At 34.8% G+C, this 20,293-nt stretch overlaps 1 protein-coding gene across 12 annotated transcripts in view; it reads left to right on the forward strand.

Moving 5' to 3' along the window:
* nbeaa (neurobeachin a) overlaps positions 1 to 19,579 on the forward strand; it is a 299,982-nt gene extending 280,403 nt beyond the window's left edge. For 8 of the 12 annotated variants that reach the window (XM_056467451.1, XM_056467441.1, XM_056467442.1 and 5 more), the window contains 13 exons: positions 1,557 to 1,697; positions 1,787 to 1,906; positions 3,993 to 4,145; positions 4,437 to 4,604; positions 5,625 to 5,714; positions 6,154 to 6,346; positions 9,143 to 9,214; positions 9,297 to 9,452; positions 9,936 to 10,106; positions 12,059 to 12,160; positions 12,875 to 13,071; positions 14,737 to 14,888; positions 18,003 to 19,579. In XM_056467451.1, coding sequence (XP_056323426.1) covers positions 1,557 to 1,697; positions 1,787 to 1,906; positions 3,993 to 4,145; positions 4,437 to 4,604; positions 5,625 to 5,714; positions 6,154 to 6,346; positions 9,143 to 9,214; positions 9,297 to 9,452; positions 9,936 to 10,106; positions 12,059 to 12,160; positions 12,875 to 13,071; positions 14,737 to 14,888; positions 18,003 to 18,093 — 1,806 coding nt within the window. In that variant the 3' untranslated portion in view covers positions 18,094 to 19,579. The remainder of the gene's footprint in view (positions 1 to 1,556; positions 1,698 to 1,786; positions 1,907 to 3,992; positions 4,146 to 4,436; positions 4,605 to 5,624; positions 5,715 to 6,153; positions 6,347 to 9,142; positions 9,215 to 9,296; positions 9,453 to 9,935; positions 10,107 to 12,058; positions 12,161 to 12,874; positions 13,072 to 14,736; positions 14,889 to 18,002) is intronic. The other 4 variants (XM_056467443.1, XM_056467448.1, XM_056467449.1 and 1 more) reach the window with 1 other exon arrangement.
* The last annotated feature ends 714 nt before the right edge of the window (positions 19,580 to 20,293 follow it).

Genomic DNA, 20,293 nt, shown 5'->3' on the forward strand with positions numbered 1-20,293 from the left:
CCAAGCTTGTGGCATCATATTCAAAAAGAATTGAGGCTGTAATTGCTGCCAAAGATGCATCAACAAAGTATAAGCAAAGGCTGTGAATACTTATGTACATGTTATTTTTCAGGTTTTTTATTTTTAATAAATTTGCAACAATTTCAAAAACTCTTTTTTCACGTTGTCATTTTGGGGTATTGTGTGTAGAATTTTGAGAAAATAAATGAATTTAATCCATTTTGGAATAAGGCTGTAACAAAAAAATTATTAGCCCTCCTTTAGTTTTTTTCAAATATTTCCCAAATGATGTTTAACAGAGCAAAGAATTTTTCACAGTATTTTCTATAATATTTTTTTCTTGTGGAGAAAGTTTTATTTGTTTTATTTCGGCTAGAAAAGCATTTACATTTTTTAAAAACCATTTTAAGCACAATATTATTAGTCTCCTTAAGCTATATTATTTTCGATTATCTACAGAACAAACCATCGTCATACAGTGACTTGCCTAATTACCCTAATTAACCTAGTTAAGCCTTTAAATGTCACTAGCTGAATACTAGTATCTTGAAAAATATCTAGTCAAATATTATTTACTGTCATCATGGCAAAGATAAAAGAAAGCAGTTATTAGAAATAAAACTATTATGTTTAGAAATGTGTTGAAAATTTTTTTTTTTGATAAACAGAAATTGGGGAAAAACATATACATGGGGGCTAATAAATCAGGAAGGCTAATAATTAAGTCTTCAACTTTATATACAGTATACACACACACACACACACATATGGCTACAATACATACAGCTTTTGAAAATAATTGAAAATTGACCGATTGAAATTTCTCAGGATTCTCATGATTCATTAAGAGTGTGTTTTAGTAAAGTGTATATGTAAAGGTCTGATGACATTTTTTTCCAAATAAGATTGATTTTAGAGATAGATTTTTCCAGAAAATGACAATTGGTCAGAATAACAAATGATCTATGGTCATTAAAAATCTGGGTTATTCCACCAGGTACTGATTTCTTAACTCTTCTGAACTTAAAACACAGTTATTATGTTGTGTAAAAAACAAATAAACTCTCTAAAAACATAACACATTTTAGTCATTTGTAAAATGATTTTCCTCTCGTTTTTGATGAGGTCTTGCTAAGTAAAATGACCTTAAACATAATGTATGTTATATCATAAATAAAATAATTTAGGTTCTTTCAAAATGACCTCTAGTATGTTTTATTATTATTATTTTTTATTAAGTGTAAAAAGTGTTTGTTTAATTCACTAACCAGAATTTGTATTGGTAACATTTTAGTTTAAGAAACCATTCACGTTATTAATTACTGGCTGAAAACCTGCCTATTATTAAGATATTAACTATCAGTTATTATGTTTATTAGCACTCATAAAGTATGATCTTATTCTGCACCTTTAAAATCTAAACCCAACTATTACCTTACCAACTATCAATATGCAGCTAATTAGTCGTTTATTGAGCTAAAAGTGTTAATTAATGGACTGCAAATAGCGTGAGTTGTACATTAAATTGTTCCCTTTCTTTTTTCTTGTCAAAATAGCCAATCGGAGCCCTGAACCCGAAGCGAGCTGTGTTTTATGCCGAGCGCTACGAAACGTGGGAGGACGACGGCGCTGCGCCTCATCATTACTCCTCGCTCTACTCCACCGCCGCCTCCACGCTCTTCTGGCTCGTCAGGATAGTGAGTCTATTAATACTGGATCAGCCAAATACTCAAGCTGAAGTGCTGTTTTTTAGAGCTCTATTAATCTGACATCATGTGTGCCGCAGGAACCCTTCACCACATTTTTCTTGAATTGTAACGAAAACAAATTTGACCATCCCGACCGGACGTTTTCTGGCATCGCCCGCTCCTGGCGAAGCTGTCAGAGGGACACATCTGATGTGAGGGTGAGGACGGTTTTAACTGCTAACATTCATTTTCTTGAAAGAGTATAAATCTTTATCCAAGCCATCCAGTTTTGAGGACAAGCACAACATTACAAAGTTAGATTTGAAACTAGGGCTGCATGATATTGGAAAAATCGATATTTTGTCAGTTTGCGATATATACTGTATTGCGACATGAATACAATTTCACCAGATGATGTGAATATCTGTATTTGGAATGAATTGAAAATTTTTGAGTGATTGGGATGATTCTGTAGGGCTATAATAAACTGTCTACAAGTATAGATAAATACAATGAAAATATACAACTGAAATAAACAATGTTTTATTGTTCTAACTATTCAGGTATACAGTAATTCAATATTCAAATATAAAATAATGGTGTATTGTCAATGTTGTATTAAGAATTCACTAAAATGAATCAATATTAAAGTAAAAAACATTACAATTTCTTACGTCTGAATGTTTTTTAAATCCTCATTCAGTCACAGGCCTCAAAATTCTATTCAACTCATGTTTATTTCTATAGTGCTTTTACATTGTAGAATGTGTCAAAGCAGCTTAACATAGAAGTTCTAGTCAATTAAAATTCTAGTAGATTGAAACTTTGTCAGTCCAAAAACACTTGCAAATGATTAAATGTAATCCAGACTCAACATTGCAAATCCTGCGATGTGAATATTGTGAATGATCACGTTATGATATCCATGCCGAAACGATAAATTGTACCTAGTTGAAACTAACAAAATAATAAAACAAAACTAAACAAAAAACGCAAAGCTCCAACACTCTAAACTGCTGCCTTTTGTTTTCTTTTTTTCTCTCCTTTTTTCAGTCAAGGTTTTAGTAATGAGATTTTTTCATAACCTTTGTGTTATTTAAAAAATGAAGAACAACTTTTATGTTGTAGATTGAATAGACTTGCATTACATTAATTGTAAATCACTGAAAATTACTTTAGAAAAAAGGACAATTATATTTCTGTTTATCTGTTTGGCATTTTTGGCTTTTTATCATATATATATATATATATATATATATATATATATATATATATATATATATATATATATATATATATAAATTTTGTTTCGTTAATGATTTTTATTTCAAATAGTAGTAGTTTTATGGCTTAAGTTAATAATAAAACACTTTAAATTTCGCATTTCTAAGAAGCATCTCAAAGCACTTTGCATACATTTGAAAAGTATTAAAGTGTTTGTGTTCTGTCTGATGTTTTCTGGTGGCTCTGAATTGTCAAAACACCTCTCAAAAATGCATCTGCATATGCAAAATTGGAAAAAAATGGGACCCAATTATTTTTTGGGGGGGGGCTAAAATGTTTCCGAGGCGGTGTGTAAATGTCATTGACACAATGTGAGGATTTAATTGTTTTGTATGTGAAAATCTTGGTTGATAATGTATTATTTTTAGATGAAAAATTCAGACTAAAATTAACTTAAAGCTTAAAGAGGCACACAAAGGTATGTGCATAAGTTCAAGTTCATTTATTCATAGAGCACATTTAAAAACAGTCACAAGACTGACCAAAGTGCTGGACATAAGTCAAAGTAAAATAAAAAGACAGATTGTAAAAACAAAAATAAGCCAAGGGAAATGACTGAATAAATAAAAAAATGAAGCAGTAGAAAGGACTATTAAAATAATATTAAAAAGCCAAGCTTAATAGGTACGTATTTTAGGAGTGATTTAAAAATAGTGATGGAGCCATTCGAATCTCAAGGTGCAAAATGTTCCTTAACCTAGGACCCACCACAGACAAACCACTGTCCCCTTTACGTTTCAGTCTGGACTGAGGAACGAAAAGAAGATTTTGATCACTTGATCTAAGAGATCTTACAGGAGTGTAAAAATGCAACAGCTCTGAGAGATAGGTTGGGGCTAGATTATAAAGGGATTTAAATACCAGAAAAACATAGAAAAGATAATAAAAACAGATATCTTTAGTTACATTTAAAGCTATTCTAAAATAAAGTACAAGTTAACAATAATAATCCTTTGGGCAAAAAAAAGAATTATTGTCTAAATGTATAGTTTGTGTCTGGTGTGTGTTTCGTCATGGCAGGAGCTGATCCCTGAGTTCTACTACCTCCCGGAGATGTTTGTGAACAGCGGTGGGTATGACCTGGGTGTGAGAGAGGACAGGACTGCTGTGTGTGACGTAGAGCTCCCCGTCTGGGCCAAAAAACCAGAGGACTTTGTCCGCATCAACAGGATGGTGAGATATTAATGCACAGTTTCAGCCTCCGTTAGGATTAAGGAAAGACACTACAGGTGAATATGATGATTTAAGAAATTATGGCTAGAGACAGGACAACAACTCGAAGTAAAGCCATTTTTGCAGTTCAATTCAGCCAGTTTTCTAGAGCGTGTTGAATATAGTCAGATGAGGCCAGATCCCTCTAGTATTTGGAGAAAAGGAGTAAACTCTGACACTTACACTGTCTTTACCGGGCTAGTCATTTCTTTCTCTTGTTCCTGTATTAACGCTGTTGTCCTGTGCTGTCAGGCGCTGGAGAGTGAGTTTGTGTCCTGTCAGCTGCACCAGTGGATCGATCTGATCTTCGGCTATAAGCAGAGAGGACCCGAGGCTGTCAGAGCGCTCAACGTTTTCCATTATCTGTCTTACGAGGGCTCCATCAACCTGGACACCATCACTGACCCTCAGCTCAGAGAGGTGAGAGACCCCTGAGGATTGATTCAGCTCAGGATACTGATTCTGCCAGTGCAAATCACATTAAAACATTTTGATGGATTTTAAGTAAACATTAAACAATATAGTTTGTTTCAACACAGATTTTTCCAATGCGCTTAATGCATTTTAATTAAACCGACATATACCATATAAACAATATATGTCTGTTCATAATATGACACTAAAAGGTCAAATATTGTGATTAGAGTGCTAAAATGCTTGGCATCAGAAATCTCGGTAACACTTTACACTGAAAACCCTAATAAGTTGACTGAATTAAATCAATTGAGTAAACTCGTTGCCTCAATATAATTGAGTAACGGACTCCCAAAACTTGTATATTTAAGTTTATTTAACTTGCCGGTTTTGTAGACTATACTTAAATTGTTCAGTTCACCAAACTTGGTACTTACGTAGACTATAGTTAAATTGTTCAGTTGCCCCCAGGAGAGGGCAAATTCTTCAGCAGGATAGCGCTCCTTCTCATACTTCAGCCTCCACACCAAAGTTCCTGAAAGCAAAGAAGGTCAAGGTGCTTAAGGATTGGCCAGCCTAGTCACCAGATATGAACATTATTGAGCATGTCTGGAGTAAGATGGAGCAGGCATTGAAGATAAATCCAAAGAGTCTTAATGAACTCTGGGAGTCCTATACTGTACATTATTTCTGTTAAGTGACAAGACTTTTGTCTTAGCAAAGTCAGGCCTCACTGTCCTAATTAAATAATTAAAAATCAAGGCATGATCATATTTTATTTTGGTCAAATAAGCGTAATCTAGAGGGCTTTGCCTGTCATATAAGCCACTTCTGATACCAAATGATCAACTAGAATCTTTTTTGTCCATAATGAGGGAATATGGATTTCATTTCTGAACACAGCATGTCGTCAACATTGTTCAAGTTGCCTGTGTGTGTGTGTGATGTGCTACAGCTCAGAGGTCTCACTCTTTCTCAGATGTAACAGTGTGTAACTTTGTGTGTGTTTTTGGTGTGTGCGTTTAGTCTATGGAGGCTCAGATTCAGTCGTTTGGCCAGGCTCCATCACAGCTGCTCATCGAGCCTCATCCACCACGCAGCTCCGCCATGCACCTGGTGAGACGCCTTTAAATCCCAAATACAGTTACATCCATTGTTATTTGCTTTATTACAATACCTGATTTATCACAGCTTGTCTTTGGTCCTTTTTACTCTTGATTTTAGGGCTACACAATATATCGTTTCTGTATCATTATCACAAAATATGCTCATCCACAATAGTAGCATCTGCAGCGTTGAGTTGGGATTATAGTTCATAATTCAGAACATTGTGGGGTCATTGGGAAGTTTAACATTAATAGAGTAATGAGTAATGAGAATTTAGGATTACCCAACCACCTCCCTCTTCCTCACAGTCCAAACCATCCTAAAACTGATCCTTCAACCCACCTCATGTGCTCCAGAGTGATTTACCTTTCTAACACCCTGTCCCTTCCTCTCTCCCTCCACCTCCCTGTTTTTCCTCCTCCTCCTCTTTCTCTCTTCTGCTCATCAGTGTTTCCTTCCTCAGAGTCCGCTGATGTTCAAGGATCAGATGCAGCAGGACGTGATCATGGTGCTCAAGTTTCCCTCCAACTCTCCAGTCACACACGTGGCAGCAAACACACTTCCACACCTCAGCATCCCTGCGGCGGTCACAGTCACCTGCAGCAGACTCTTCGCCGTCAACCGATGGCACAACACTGTCGGTGAGACCAAGTATAGAATCTTATTAGTGCTGGGCAAAGATTAATGATAATATATGTGGATTATATACAGTTGAAGTCAAAAGTATAAACCCTCCTTTGAATTTTTCTTTTCTTCTTCAAATATTTCCCAAATTATGTTTACCAGAGCAAGAAATCTTTGACAGTATTTGCTATAGTATTTTTATTTATTTATTATTTGAAGTCTTTATTTGTTTTATTTAGGCTAGAATAAAAGCAGTTTTAAATTTTTTTTTATAATTTTAAGGTCAATATTATTAGTCCCCTTAAGCAATATATTTGTTCTATTGTTTACAGAACAAACCAATGTTATACAATGACTTGCTTAATGACTAGGGCCAAAGAGAATCTTTGGACATTTTTTGGTATTTCTGTGGAGAATTTTGTGAAAAAATCTGGATTTATGCGGAATTGAGTTTAGGAATATCATAACTAAAAACTTAATATATAAAATCAACAATTAATACATACAACTTTTGTTTAATGTTTACAATGCAAATCCAATTAGATCCACTTTATTTGGTAAACAAAGCAAGTCTCTCACATAATATATCTACTATAAGACAGAAAATGTTACATTACAAACTGCATTGTAAATAAATCATTTGAACATTTTAATATTACTGAATAAACTGAATAATTGTGTATATATAATATAATTTAATATTAATAATTACTGAATAAACTGAATAAATATGAATTTACATACATTTAAACAAGTAAATACATAGACTCAATGATGGGCTAAAAATATGCAGACTTAAATCTGGGCCTACCAATAACTGACACTAATGCAAATTATTAGAAACTAAATCTTAGTAAATAATAAAGATTTAATAGAAATACAGTTAAAGCCAAAATGATTAGCCCGTCTGGGTAATATTTTACCTTTTTAAAATAATTCCAAAATGACATTTATTTTGACAGTATTTCCTATTATACATTTTTTTTTCTTTTTGATGAAGTTTTATTTGATTTTAGTCTTTACATTTTTTAAAACATTTATGGTCTATATATATATATATCACCAACGTCACTTTAGAGCTAGTATTTGAATGATTCTCTAGTATAATGTCAAAAGTAATGACAAAACGGGTAATTTTGCTGATATTTTAAGATTATAAGGCTGAACAACATGAAATGCCATCAGTCTACAGAGATATCTCCTTTTAGTATTACAGTCTATTACAGTCTACAGTATTTCTCAGTTGCAAGCGGGATATCACAATAATTAACCCCCAAAAAAGCAGCGCAATCAGATTGCTGTTGTGTTTGCAATAAGGAAAAACACTAAACACATGCAGCCATTTCTTCTTTCTTTCTGCCAACACAACACACATTCCTAATATGCGAGTCCCATCTCACACTCAATACACTACAATTATATGGTATAAATACAGCACTACAACATACAAAAGAGAGAGATCGACTTAGAATCTCACTTACCAGTTTATTAATGATTTGATCAGCTGTAGTTGAAATTACGGTGTTTTAATCTTCTAAGGGCTTATTATGCGGTCCTGTCGTCATCTTGTGGATAAACAACGTCAACCGCCTTTGATCAGCTCAGTTTGGCAGGCTAATGGCCGCCAATGTGCTGTCTCTCGGAAATTATGAATATTTAAAATAGGCACTATCCTTATAAATAAACTGCATAGTTGCAATCTAAACAACTACATTCTCACATAAAATCCCTCAAAAGTACAGTATGTTGTCCAACAGCAGCAATATTTGTCAAACTGTAGTGTCCTCTGCTTGTTGCTGTATGTGGGCGGAGTAATACACAAGGGTGAAGGGTTAAGAGGCTGGACGAGTGCTGTTACTGGCAAAATATTGCACGGCTATCAGCCAATCAGATTCAAGAACCAGACAGAACTGTTGTATAAATATATACAAATATATCTATTGTACAAATATATATAAATATAAATCAACATTTTCTCAAATATTAACATGCACATGTGTATTTATTTATACATAATAATTATACAGTACACACGCATATATTACGTCAAAAACAAACTTTTATTTTGGATGCGATTAATCATAATTAATCTTTGCCCAGCACTAAATCTTTTACATCTCAACACAAGAACATCTGTAAAAACCTTTCACGTTATTATTATTATCAGTGTTGAATCTGTTATCTAATGGGGAGGCTCACCCCAGAAAATACATTTACTCCTCAATTAACTTATCATTTTACCCTTTTATTTTAAGTTTCAATTTTTCTGTTGAACACAAAGGAAGATGTTGTGAAGAATGTTGGGAACACTAAAATTAGCTATGTTTCCATTCAAAGATGCGAGTTAGATTTATGTGCAAAACTGGAATATCGCTTAAAAACATTTGCGAGTAAAGCACCGTTTCCACCTGATGAGTCTGATGCACATGAAAAACTGATGCACATAGTTTTGTAATCACATGACCTGTTAAACCAAAATCACGTTTTTAATGGAATTTAGTCAGTAAACAAGTTTCCATCATAGTTTATGTGCATTTTTATCTTATCGGATAAAAAGTGTGCGCATGCGCTTTTGTGGTGTTTCCTTTCAGCCTTTATTAATGTGCACATATGAGCAGAGGGATTAAACATAGCCGCTGTGAGAAAAGAGCTGATGTTCTGTGTATTATGACAGGTTTTTAAAACACGGATGAATCTAATCCAATTTTAAAAGACCTCCAAAACCAACTGATCGACTTTTAATTTGCATTATGTGCTCTCTTAAATGTATTTTATTTACCTGTTTTGAAAAGATTAATGGTGTGTTTGTGCAGGTCTCAGAGGAGCTCCAGGATATTCACTAGAACAGGCTCATCACCTCCCCATTGAGATGGACTCTCTGATTGGTGAGTTCCTCTGATCATGTGACAATGTGATCTTTTTTTATATATATATTTACACCCAGTTGGCGTCTTCTTCTTTTTCCAGCCAATAATTCTGGCATCAGCAAACGGCAGATCACAGATTTGGTGGATCAGAGCATTCAGATCAACACACACTGCTTTGTGGTGACAGCCGACAACCGCTACATCCTGGCCTGTGGTTTCTGGGACAAGAGCTTCCGGGTTTACTCCACTGAAACAGGTACGTGCATGCATGTGTGCGCTTTAGTCCTTCTGTATTTGGGTTGTTGATGTGACATTGCATTTTCACTCATGACAAAAATGAATGTAGTTAGTGTTGTCATCATTTAAAATGCAGTAAAAGGTTCAGTATTTCTTTGTCTTCAATGGATCGCTTGTCCAAAAAACTGCTTTTTTATTAGATTTTTGAGCCGTATGGTGTGACTAATAAGCTTAGTTTAATAAATTACAGCTCTTATAAATGAAAACCATTAATAAATGCATCAAACCTGATTTACAAGTGGCTATTTCAGTAAATGCCAATCATTTTTATCCATATATTTGTAAAAACATAGGAAATTGGTACATTTGTCAGTGATAATCATGATCCACTGGTGTCACTTTTTTCCCTCCTAAAAATCGTTTGTACTAGTATTTGTCAATTACTGATATGAGTCATTTTCCCGTATGTGTGAGTAATGCTCCTGCTTCACTCCTCGTTCAGGGAAACTGACACAGATTGTGTTTGGCCACTGGGATGTGGTGACGTGTCTTGCGAGATCAGAGTCCTACATCGGTGGCGATTGCTACATCGTGTCCGGTTCACGAGATGCAACTCTTCTTCTGTGGTACTGGAGCGGACGGCACCACATCATTGGAGACAATCCCAACAACAGTGAGAACAACGCTTTAACCTAAGCATTTTCTTTTTGGAGAATGTTTCAGTATTTTTGATGAATCTAAAGTTCAAATCAACATTTATTTAAAGTTCTTTATAATATTAGGAATGTCTACACTCTCACTTTTGATAAACTTTATAGCAATATTTAGGCTGAAGTAAAAAAAAAAGATTATAATCCTCAGTAATGTAGTTTTTCAATAGCAGTATTTATAAACGCCTTTAAATCAAGATTTATATTGTTTATTTATTGATACTGATATTCGTTATTTATATAGATTTTGAAGTCCACTGCCAGATATTTTTCTTATAAACTTGATTAATTTGTATTAAAATTCGGGGTTCATACGGTCATGGAAAACCTGGAAAAGTCATGGCATTTTGACATGGCGTTCTCCAGGCCTGGAAAAGTTTTGGAAAAACAGAAAAAACCACAAAGTTTTGGGAAAGTCATGGAAATTCGTTTTTAAAATATCTGTTTACTTGAATTAGGGCTCCGCGATATTGGAAAAATCTGACATTAGGATATTTTGTATTTCTGTGATGTATATTACAATTTCACCAGATGATTTAACATGTTTATTTGAATTGATTGGGGGGGATTTGTAGAGGAGTGACTGTCGAAAAATAAATAATAAATAAAACACAAGCATAGATGGATAAAATATAGTAAAAGTGAATTATAGTTTTCAGGTGCTCACTATTCAGGTACAGATATTGAATAATCACCACTGCATATCTTCATTATATATTATTTAATCTTTATTAAAGTTACAAAAAATGTCTTGTGGACGGATGTTTTAAAATTGTTCACACAGTCACAGGCCTTAAAGGGACAGTTCTCTCAAAAACATGCTCTCACATTGTTAGTGCTGTGGAAGCATTATCAAAATCTATTTTAAACATATATAAAAATGTAAACAACATAGATTGTTGCGTGTTCTATGATATGCTGTAATACATTTGAACGTCATTGTTTTTCTTATTATTTACCATGTATATGTAGACATTACATGAAACATATGTCATGAAAATGTACTTGAAAGTTCTGGAAAAGTCTTGGAAAGTCATGGAATTTTAGTAGTAAAAATGTGTATGAACCCTGAACATTTATAGAAAATACTTATAGACTTCTCGTGTCTCTTTTCAACTTTTATTGTGTAGAAGTCAGAGCACTTTTTCCTGTGCTCAATTAACAATTAATCGTGACTAATCGTGGACAGACTAAAAGTTATGTAATAAATAAGTTTACTATATATATTATGTTTCAATAAATACACACACACACATAGATAGATAGATAGATAGATAGATAGATGTGTGTATTTATTGATACATATTAAATATATATAGTAAACTTAAAAAATATTTATTACATAACTTATAATAAATATATAAGTATTTGTATGATGTAAGTGTGTGCATGTATATTTATACAGCTCTACTTTTTTGCAGTAGGATCAGAAGATACTATAATAGCTATTGCCATCTTCTAGTGTTTAAAAATAGAGTTATTAAAGCTTAAGTTATCTTTAGTAAATAAATAAAATGTAAAAAGCATTTGTTGAGGTCAGAGTTTTTGAGCTAAAGTACTATCAACGTATTTAGTTATCTTCAAAATGCTTTCTTCGTCTAAAAAATAGTTTTGTGTTTACCTTTAGAAAGCCAGCAGTAGTCCTGTTTTAGTCCTATACCTCTAGATCAGTGGTCACCAATCTCAATCCTGGAGGTCCGGTGCCCTGCAAGGTTTAGCTCCAACTTGCCTCAACACACCTGCCTGGTTGTTTCAAGTATACCTAGTAAGACCTTGATTAGCTTGTTCAGGTGTGTTTGATTAGGGTTGGAGCTAAAATCTGCATGACACCGGACCTCCAAGAAAAAGTTTGGTGATCCCTGCTCTAGATGGATGATGATCAGAGATGTGAAGCTGTTGTTGTGTTGTGTTGTAGGTGATTATCCGGCACCGCGAGCGGTTCTGACAGGTCATGATCATGAGGTGGTGTGTGTGTCTGTGTGTGCTGAACTCGGCCTGGTCATCAGTGGAGCCAAAGGTCAGTCACTATATATATATATATATATATATATATATAATTAATAATATTGAACTTCTATTCAGTGTAGTGTAACAGATCCCGATTGATCTGTAATACATTTGAATAACAACAATGGTTCGGAAGTCATGTGACCTGCAGAGTTATAACTTTAAAAAAAAATTGTTTTACTTAATTATGTAATCACTTTTACTAAATATTAATCATTAAAAGATCGGGATCTCAATTCAAACACCCACGCAACATAAATGATAATGATTTGAATATGTTTATTAATCCTTCAATGTTGCATTCAAATCTGCAGTTTATAGTTCAGATACATCACTGATGTTTATGGTAAAGATAAAAATCATCGTTTAATTCGACTTGACGCTCAAATGTTAGTTGTAGTAATTACAGTATTTAACCAATAGGTGGCATCAAAGCAGCTATCAAAAATGACCCATCTAGCAGTGAAACGTAAAGTTTTTTATGAGCGAGTTATGAAATCATTAATTGAAAATGAGACTTTAAATATGATGTGTGTTGTACAAATTTTGTTAGATTCATACATTTAGCATTAACAGCAAAAGTAGCAAAGATTTTCTAGAATTTCTGTTTTGAAAGCTAAAGCCTCACATAACTTGGCTTTGATTCAATGCTGACACAGAAGATTTAAGGTTTTCAAAAGCGCTGCTGAGTATTGAGTCGTTGTTGCTGTGGTGTTGTTTTCAGAGGGCCCGTGTTTGGTGCACACCATCACAGGGGATTTACTGCGGGCTCTGGAAGGTCCCGAGAACTGCCTGCGTCCCCGTCTGATCTCAGTGTCCAGCGAGGGCCACTGTATCATCTACTATGAGAGAGGACAATTCTGCAACTTCAGCATTAATGGAAAACTGCTGGCTCAGATGGAGATCAACGACTCCACACGTGTAAGACCAGACACACACACACACTGCAAATAATGCTCTTACCTAGAGTTTTTGCTACAAATTATTCAAATTAGAAGCAAGAAGCGAATGAATCTACTAGTGATGAAAGCAATATAATGATGTTTTCAGTTTGAAATAAGATTATTTCCTTAACCCAATGGCAGACCTTTCTTTAGCTTGTATTAGGAAACAAAGTGAGTTCATTTAGCAAATTTTGTAGCTGCTTTTTAAGAAAAAAAATGATGCTTTGGTACATTTCTCAGATCAGAATTGAAATTTGCAGAACAGTTAGGGCATTTCTCAAAACAACATGTAGCAAAACATGCAGTCTCTTGCTCAAAATCCTTAGTTCATTTCTCAAAACTAAATCTCTGTGTCAATGAGCATGTCAGAATGACGAGTCCTTGTGTCATTGTGTACGGATAAAAGAGTCAAAGGACTTAGTCATGTTGTCAATACAACAGTGTACTCTAGAGGGCTGTTCTGGTTTAAACTATGGCTTTTTTTACTGTTTGTACTGTGTTTTTTTGACAGATCATGGCATTGTGATACAGAAAGGAATAGACAGCACTGCACTGCACAAAAAACAAACAAAACAAAAGTAGAAACGTGAACATAGGACAACTTTTGGACCTTCACTAGAAAAAGATTCACCCTGGAGAAATGTACCAATTGTAGACAGATTAAGAAAAAAAAGTCTAGAAATGTATAGAAAAATGCATTCTGACACAATATTAAGACAACTTGTTCAGCCATTTTGCATGTAAAGCCTTATGCCATGAACTAATACTTCAATGTTGTGGAGGGTGAGACTATTCAGACAGAAGCCATTTACATAGATTTTGATTAACTTGGCATAAGAAACAGATAGAGGAAATTGCACACTCATTTGCATGGACGTACAAAAACATTTGCGACTTGTTGAAAGGAATGCAAAACTGCTTTTCTGATGTGCACAAGAGACACAATAATTACACAGAGACTTTTGAGAATTTCAATTCTGATCTGAGAAATGCACCAAAGCGACTGAGAAAAAGAACTAAAAAAAAAAAAAAGGTTAATTCTACAGATTGTCATTTTTTTAGGTTGTTTTAAGAACAAATTCACTTATTTTTGCAGATTGGCAGATTTTTTTTATTTTAATCTTGTTTTTAAATATATATATATATATATATTTTACAGCGGCTATTTTTTCTTAGATTTTCTTCTTTTAAGAAAAAAAGTCACTGAATTTTACAGATTGGCAATTTTTTAGCTTGTTTTATGGAAAAAAAAGCCACACAATTGTATCAATTGGCACATTTTTAACTTAATTTTTAAAGTCATTTAATTTAGCAGTTTGGCAGATTTTTTTAATCTTGTTTTAAGAAATAATAATTCTATAGAGTGGCTTTTTTTTTTTTTTACTTATTTATAAAAAAGTGACTGAATTTTGCAGATTGTATTAGCTTGTTTTAAGAAAAAAAGTGACTGAATTTTGGCTCATCAATTTTATAAACAAAACAATACTGTATTTTTTTCACCTGTCCAAAAATTCTTCTTGATTTAAGCATTTTTTGATACTTGTCAAGAAAAGACCAGAGAAAAAACTCTAAGAACAAACACGAGCATACACCCCCATATGAAGCAGATGTGTGTTTATGTGGATGCATTTATTCCCCTCAGGCAATTCTGCTGAGCAGTGACGGTCAGAATCTGGTCACTGGAGGCGATAATGGTGTTGTGGAGGTCTGGCAGGCCTGTGACTTTAAGCAGCTCTATATTTACCCCGGCTGTGATGCAGGCATCAGGGCAATGGACCTGTCACATGACCAGAGGTGAGAACACGTACATTTGACTATATAACTGTTATTATTTGTACATTTAATAACACAAATTGACATTATTTTTGTTCATGCTTTGTTGTTAATGTTGTTCTGTATAACATTCGGTCAGCTATCATAATAATATTGTATGATCAAATTATTGATTTAATATACAGTATAACATTGGTAATATACTCTAATACAGCACTGTCTTTAAATAAAAATAATACAACTTGTAGATATAATTTATTTGTAACATTATATATATATATATATATAAGTACCAGGAGCTAGTCTGGAAGACTCACTGTGAGCCAGTAGAGGTGGTCTGTAGAGGGTTTGCAGGGTGTTCATTCTAATGTCTTCAACCAACTACTGTAGGCCTAGCAGTAGCAGCTAAGACGAGGGCCATTAAGTCTATTTGTGAAGCTGCAGAGAAAGCCACAAGATGGCTATGGATAAAAAGAGCTGATCCGTGGGTGATGGCTACTGGGATGCAAGCTGGGGTCTGATCAACCTCAGCTGGGTCACCTGGGCCAGGATTTCTGATGTTGATAGACCCGAAACACCCAATGACCCCAGGATACATCCCTGACGATGCGTCCCAGTGTATCTAGATGATGTGCATGCAAGGTCAAAAACCACTTTCATGGTCTTATAATAAGCATTTATTTTTACCTAATTTTCCCAGCGACTCCCATATGAATCGTTCAGTGATTTACTTGTTCCCAAACCCGTCCTTAGCGCGATGTTAATCTGCACTGATTGGTCCGATGACCCAGTCTGTTGTGATTGGTCGACTGCATTCAGCGCGAGACAGAGAGTATGTAAGAGCACAATGCAGAAATGCATTAAAGCAATGCAGTTAAACACCAGCATTACTCTACTCTTAACCCTTACCCCAAGTAACAACGACACACATTCAGTATTAATCCACACAGTGGCAAAAGCTGTACTATTTTGAAAATTGACCGCGTCGTGTGTGTGAGGAACAGCTAATGGTGGCCATAGCAAAAACAAATGGCAGAAGATCACGAGGTCAGAAACCCATTTAAATTGGTAAAGAAAGATGCATGATAGGCTTGGGCGGTAATATGGTATACTGCGGGATCTAAAAATAGCAACGGTGTCAGTTTGAATACCGTTATACTCATAAAAAAAACAATGCACTTATATAGGAGATAAGTAGTAAATATTATTTATTTAATGCCTAAAAATGCGCATGCGTGATTGTCATCATGAGACAGTGTGGAGAGAGAGAGAGAGAGAGGTGAGGTAAGATGGCGAGTCGTGCACCAAGTGACCTAGTCTCGAAAAAGAACAACCTCTGCGGTTTGGCAGTATTTCGGGTTTCGACCGAACTAGAAGGGAGACGTGGTAAATACGAACGAGAGGTCTGCATTCCCGCTGATGTACTGCGGGAGCCGCAGGACCTGACCAGATTTCTTGCGGTTTGGGAATAAAACTGAAATCTAAATGTAATTAAAGCACGTCAGCATCAAGGGAAAATGAAACGCAAGACGTAATCTTTAAAATGATGACATGTTAAAAAATTGCAAATGTATGACAGAAGATTGTGATACAATAGAAGCATTATAGTTTTTCTCAGTCACTTTGGTGCATTTCTCACAACACTATTTACATTTGCACAACAGTTAATGCATTTCTCAAAACAATTAGTACAAACTGCAAAACCTAGTTGATAACCTGCAAAAGCGTGTCACTTGCTCAAAATGGAGAGCTCATTCCTCAAAAGCAAATATTCATGTCAATGAATGTGTCATCAAGATGAAAAGTCCTGACACCATTGTTTATGAACAAGATAGTCAAATGGCTTTATCATGTTTTTATTATGACAGTTTACTCTGTACATTTTATCCAATGCAAAAAAGGTCAGATTTTGGTGACACTTCCTAAAAATGCTCGTCACCACTAGATACTGTTTGCACAGCCATTTGAAAACTACAGTAAAGTTAGACATCACTGCATTTAGTGAGGTATCTGAGTACAAGACACTGAATATGTGTTTCACATTTTTACTGCATTTGCTCTTTACAATTCTAATTTATTCACAGCATTGTGCAACAGAATAAACAGACCTTTATTTACAACTAACAAACTTCCTTTGGGTAGAGCTGAGCACAACTGTAAACAATATTGCAGAACATAATGGATTTGAACCTACAACATACATACGTCTGTAAGTCATTCATGAAAATATTTTCAGGAAATTTTTTTTTGATAAAATTAGCTAGTTCAACATTTTTGTATGTAATGAAAATACACATACCACATTCTTACGAACATTTTATTTATAAAAGTTATTTTTATAAAGTTATTCATTGACTTCAATATAATTAACCATGTATAATAATAACCCATCGTATATTGAGTTAGTAAAAGTGCCCGCTCACTTTCGACAAGGCCTGTAAAAAATATATTTCTGCCACTATGACACATGAAATGACAGGAACAAACACAACACTAGGTTGGCTATACTTGTGAAAATAACCTTTAACCCTTTATTCCCCACAGCCGAATCTCCATCTGTCAGTGATCGTCATCTTTGATCATTACATATTTGGTGATGTACCGTATTGACATCAATGCATTCAAGCTAAAAATCTGAACCCAACACAATTCATTTATTCGACTGAGTCGACAATTTCCCTAAAGAATCAAGTTTTTAACATTGCACTTTCAGATTTAAACCTCAGCTGGATGTTTTCATTCACTTAGTGCTGTGTTAGACACTGCATGGAAGCTCATTAAAAAAAACAAACATAATAGGGGCTCTTTAAGACCCATCTTTTTGAGCAGGCTTTCCTATGACTATCCTTTACCATGTTAATTTATACTTTGATGTGTTTGTACTTCAACTCCTGTCATGTATTTACATTTTTGTCTGGCATTGCTTTATTTTGTATTCAATTGTTTTGGTATGTCAGTTGATGCTTGTTAGAGGACCTTCAATTTATAAATAAAATGAATTATTAAAAGGTTTCTCAGTCAAGCAGCACTTGGGAAATATTTTAAAACAGAGCTAATAATTTAGCCTTGAACTCTATGTATGAACGCAATATGTTTTCGTACTCCCTAATAATGCTGTTGTGTGTATATCTGCAGGACTTTGATCACAGGAATGGCGTCGGGCAGCATCGTGGCGTTCAACATTGACTTCAACCGATGGCACTACGAGCACCAGAACAGATACTGAGACTGAACAAAACAGCAGAAAGATGAGCTTCATTTCCTGCTAGACAGTGGATAGCGTTTACTCTGTTCAGGGTGAGATAAAACCCCGGTGAAAACAGCAGACATATCCAACCTTATTTAGACCTTTAGGTTTTTTTTTTTCCTTCACTCCCCACATACTCAAGTCCTTCTGTCTGCACCAAAAAAAACAAATAAAAAAAACCTGCCTGGACTGAACTGCAGATCCCGGAAGAGGCTTGAAGATTAAACAGGTTTGAGGTTTTAGACGCTGAACTTTAATCTTTGTAAATAGAAACCGCAACAGCGCGGTGCTTCACTACAAGGGGATTTAAAACCACCGATAATCCTGTCACCGTTAATTTATTAATGACATGCTGTAAGATATTGTGTAGCTCAGACGAAATCAGGACATGGATGATTATAGGCTGCGCATTCGCACAGGGAGGAAGTGGCAACCAGATCAGACAAGCTTCTATTTCCTCTTTGTATATTTGGTAATCGTTTTTTGTCATATATGTAAATAGTGTGATGGTTAGGAAAGCCGGGCATGTACGCGGGCCATAAAAAAAATCAGTAAGAGGAGAGAAAAAAGAATAATAATAAAAAGAAGAGAAAAAGAAACCCTCCCTCACTCACACGGTTCATTATTTATGAGGAACAAAAAATATTAATGTTGACGTTTTTGTATCGGACACTTTGCACCCATACTTTATTGGTTTTGTTTGTTTTTTTAGACCCATTCTTCATTGTATAATTTGTGCATTGATGTTAGTTGTATTTAAATAATATTATAATCATATGTGACTATTACGTTGTACAACCACAGCAAGCAATATCCTCGTAGCCAAGAGTGACTGAAAAACAACCCATTTACACAAATCCGTACACATATTGGTTCACGTCCCCTCTTAGAAAAGTGTGAGAAAAGGATATTTTTCAATCAGCGACAATATGATACTGACATATAGTCATTTTATTACTGAGGTGTAACTATTAGCGAGTACGGAAATATGAATAAATTATGCAAAGAGTTTGCTGATCTGCCTTGTCATTGGCCATGGGATGTGAATATTCATGAGACGGCGGCACTCTGTCTCTGTTTAGGCAAGTGGTCAGTACTGTATATTTGATTTGTACATTTGCTAAATATCATTTGGTTCGTTTCTTTGCTAGATGTATCGGATCATGACTGCATATAATTTGCTATTTAATTTATTTAGTTTGTCTGCATTATTCTGTGGCGAGGAGAGGTGTAGGTTATTGGCCGGAGGTAAACAATGGAGGATTTATTTAGATTCAGATGTCTTTTTTTTTATTCATTCCCCTCCTGCTGTTTCATGCATTTGCTGCAACTTGAATAAGCCAGAATCTCACAGGTGTCTCTTAAAAATGTTGAAATATTAATTCATGCCAATATATAGATCAATAACTGTAAAATAAAATTGTTTCCTTTTTGTCGTATTTACAATAAAACAAACCAAAACATGTTTTTGATGTGTTCGTGTGTTTCTTTCCCCCTTCTAACCTTTTTTTTTTTTAAACATGTTAATTATAGTAAATATTGAAACTCACTCTGGTGGGGAAAACTGAGTTCAGGGGGAGAACAAAATGATGGAGAACTCAATAGCACTCCAGAGATGCAGATTTCATTTTCCAACAGGACTTGGCTACCAGTACCTGATTTAAAAACCATGGTATCCCTGTTCTTAATTGGACAGCATACTCGCCTGACCTTAACCCCACAGAAAATCTATAGGGTATCGTAAAGAGGAAGATGCAATATACCATACCCAACAATGGAGAAGAGCTGAAGGCCACTGTCAGAGCAACCTGCGCTCTCATAACACCTGAGCAGTGCCACAGATATACAAGTTTCACTTCTTGAATGGAATTAGGGAAATTAAATTAGCAGTCTGCAAGTTTGACACCCAGTGGTTGAACTAGGTATTGCACTAATTCAAAATTTACACTCAGACCCTCCTCTGATGACTCCACACAAGCGCAGGTTGCCAGGTGCAAGTTTGTGCTGACCAACGCCTGAAATTTCATTTTAGAAAAGGCTTCAATTTCTCACAGCTAAACAAGAGGATAAACTATGACAATGATCACCTCAGCTAAACCTCATGTGCTTAAGTGTTAAATGCTAATAATGTGAATTTAAATGCCATTTTACATGGCATTTATTGTCATACTACTGAAAG

This window comes from Danio aesculapii, chromosome 10, assembly GCF_903798145.1.
Source record: "Danio aesculapii chromosome 10, fDanAes4.1, whole genome shotgun sequence".
NCBI classification, from domain to species: Eukaryota; Metazoa; Chordata; class Actinopteri; order Cypriniformes; family Danionidae; genus Danio; species Danio aesculapii.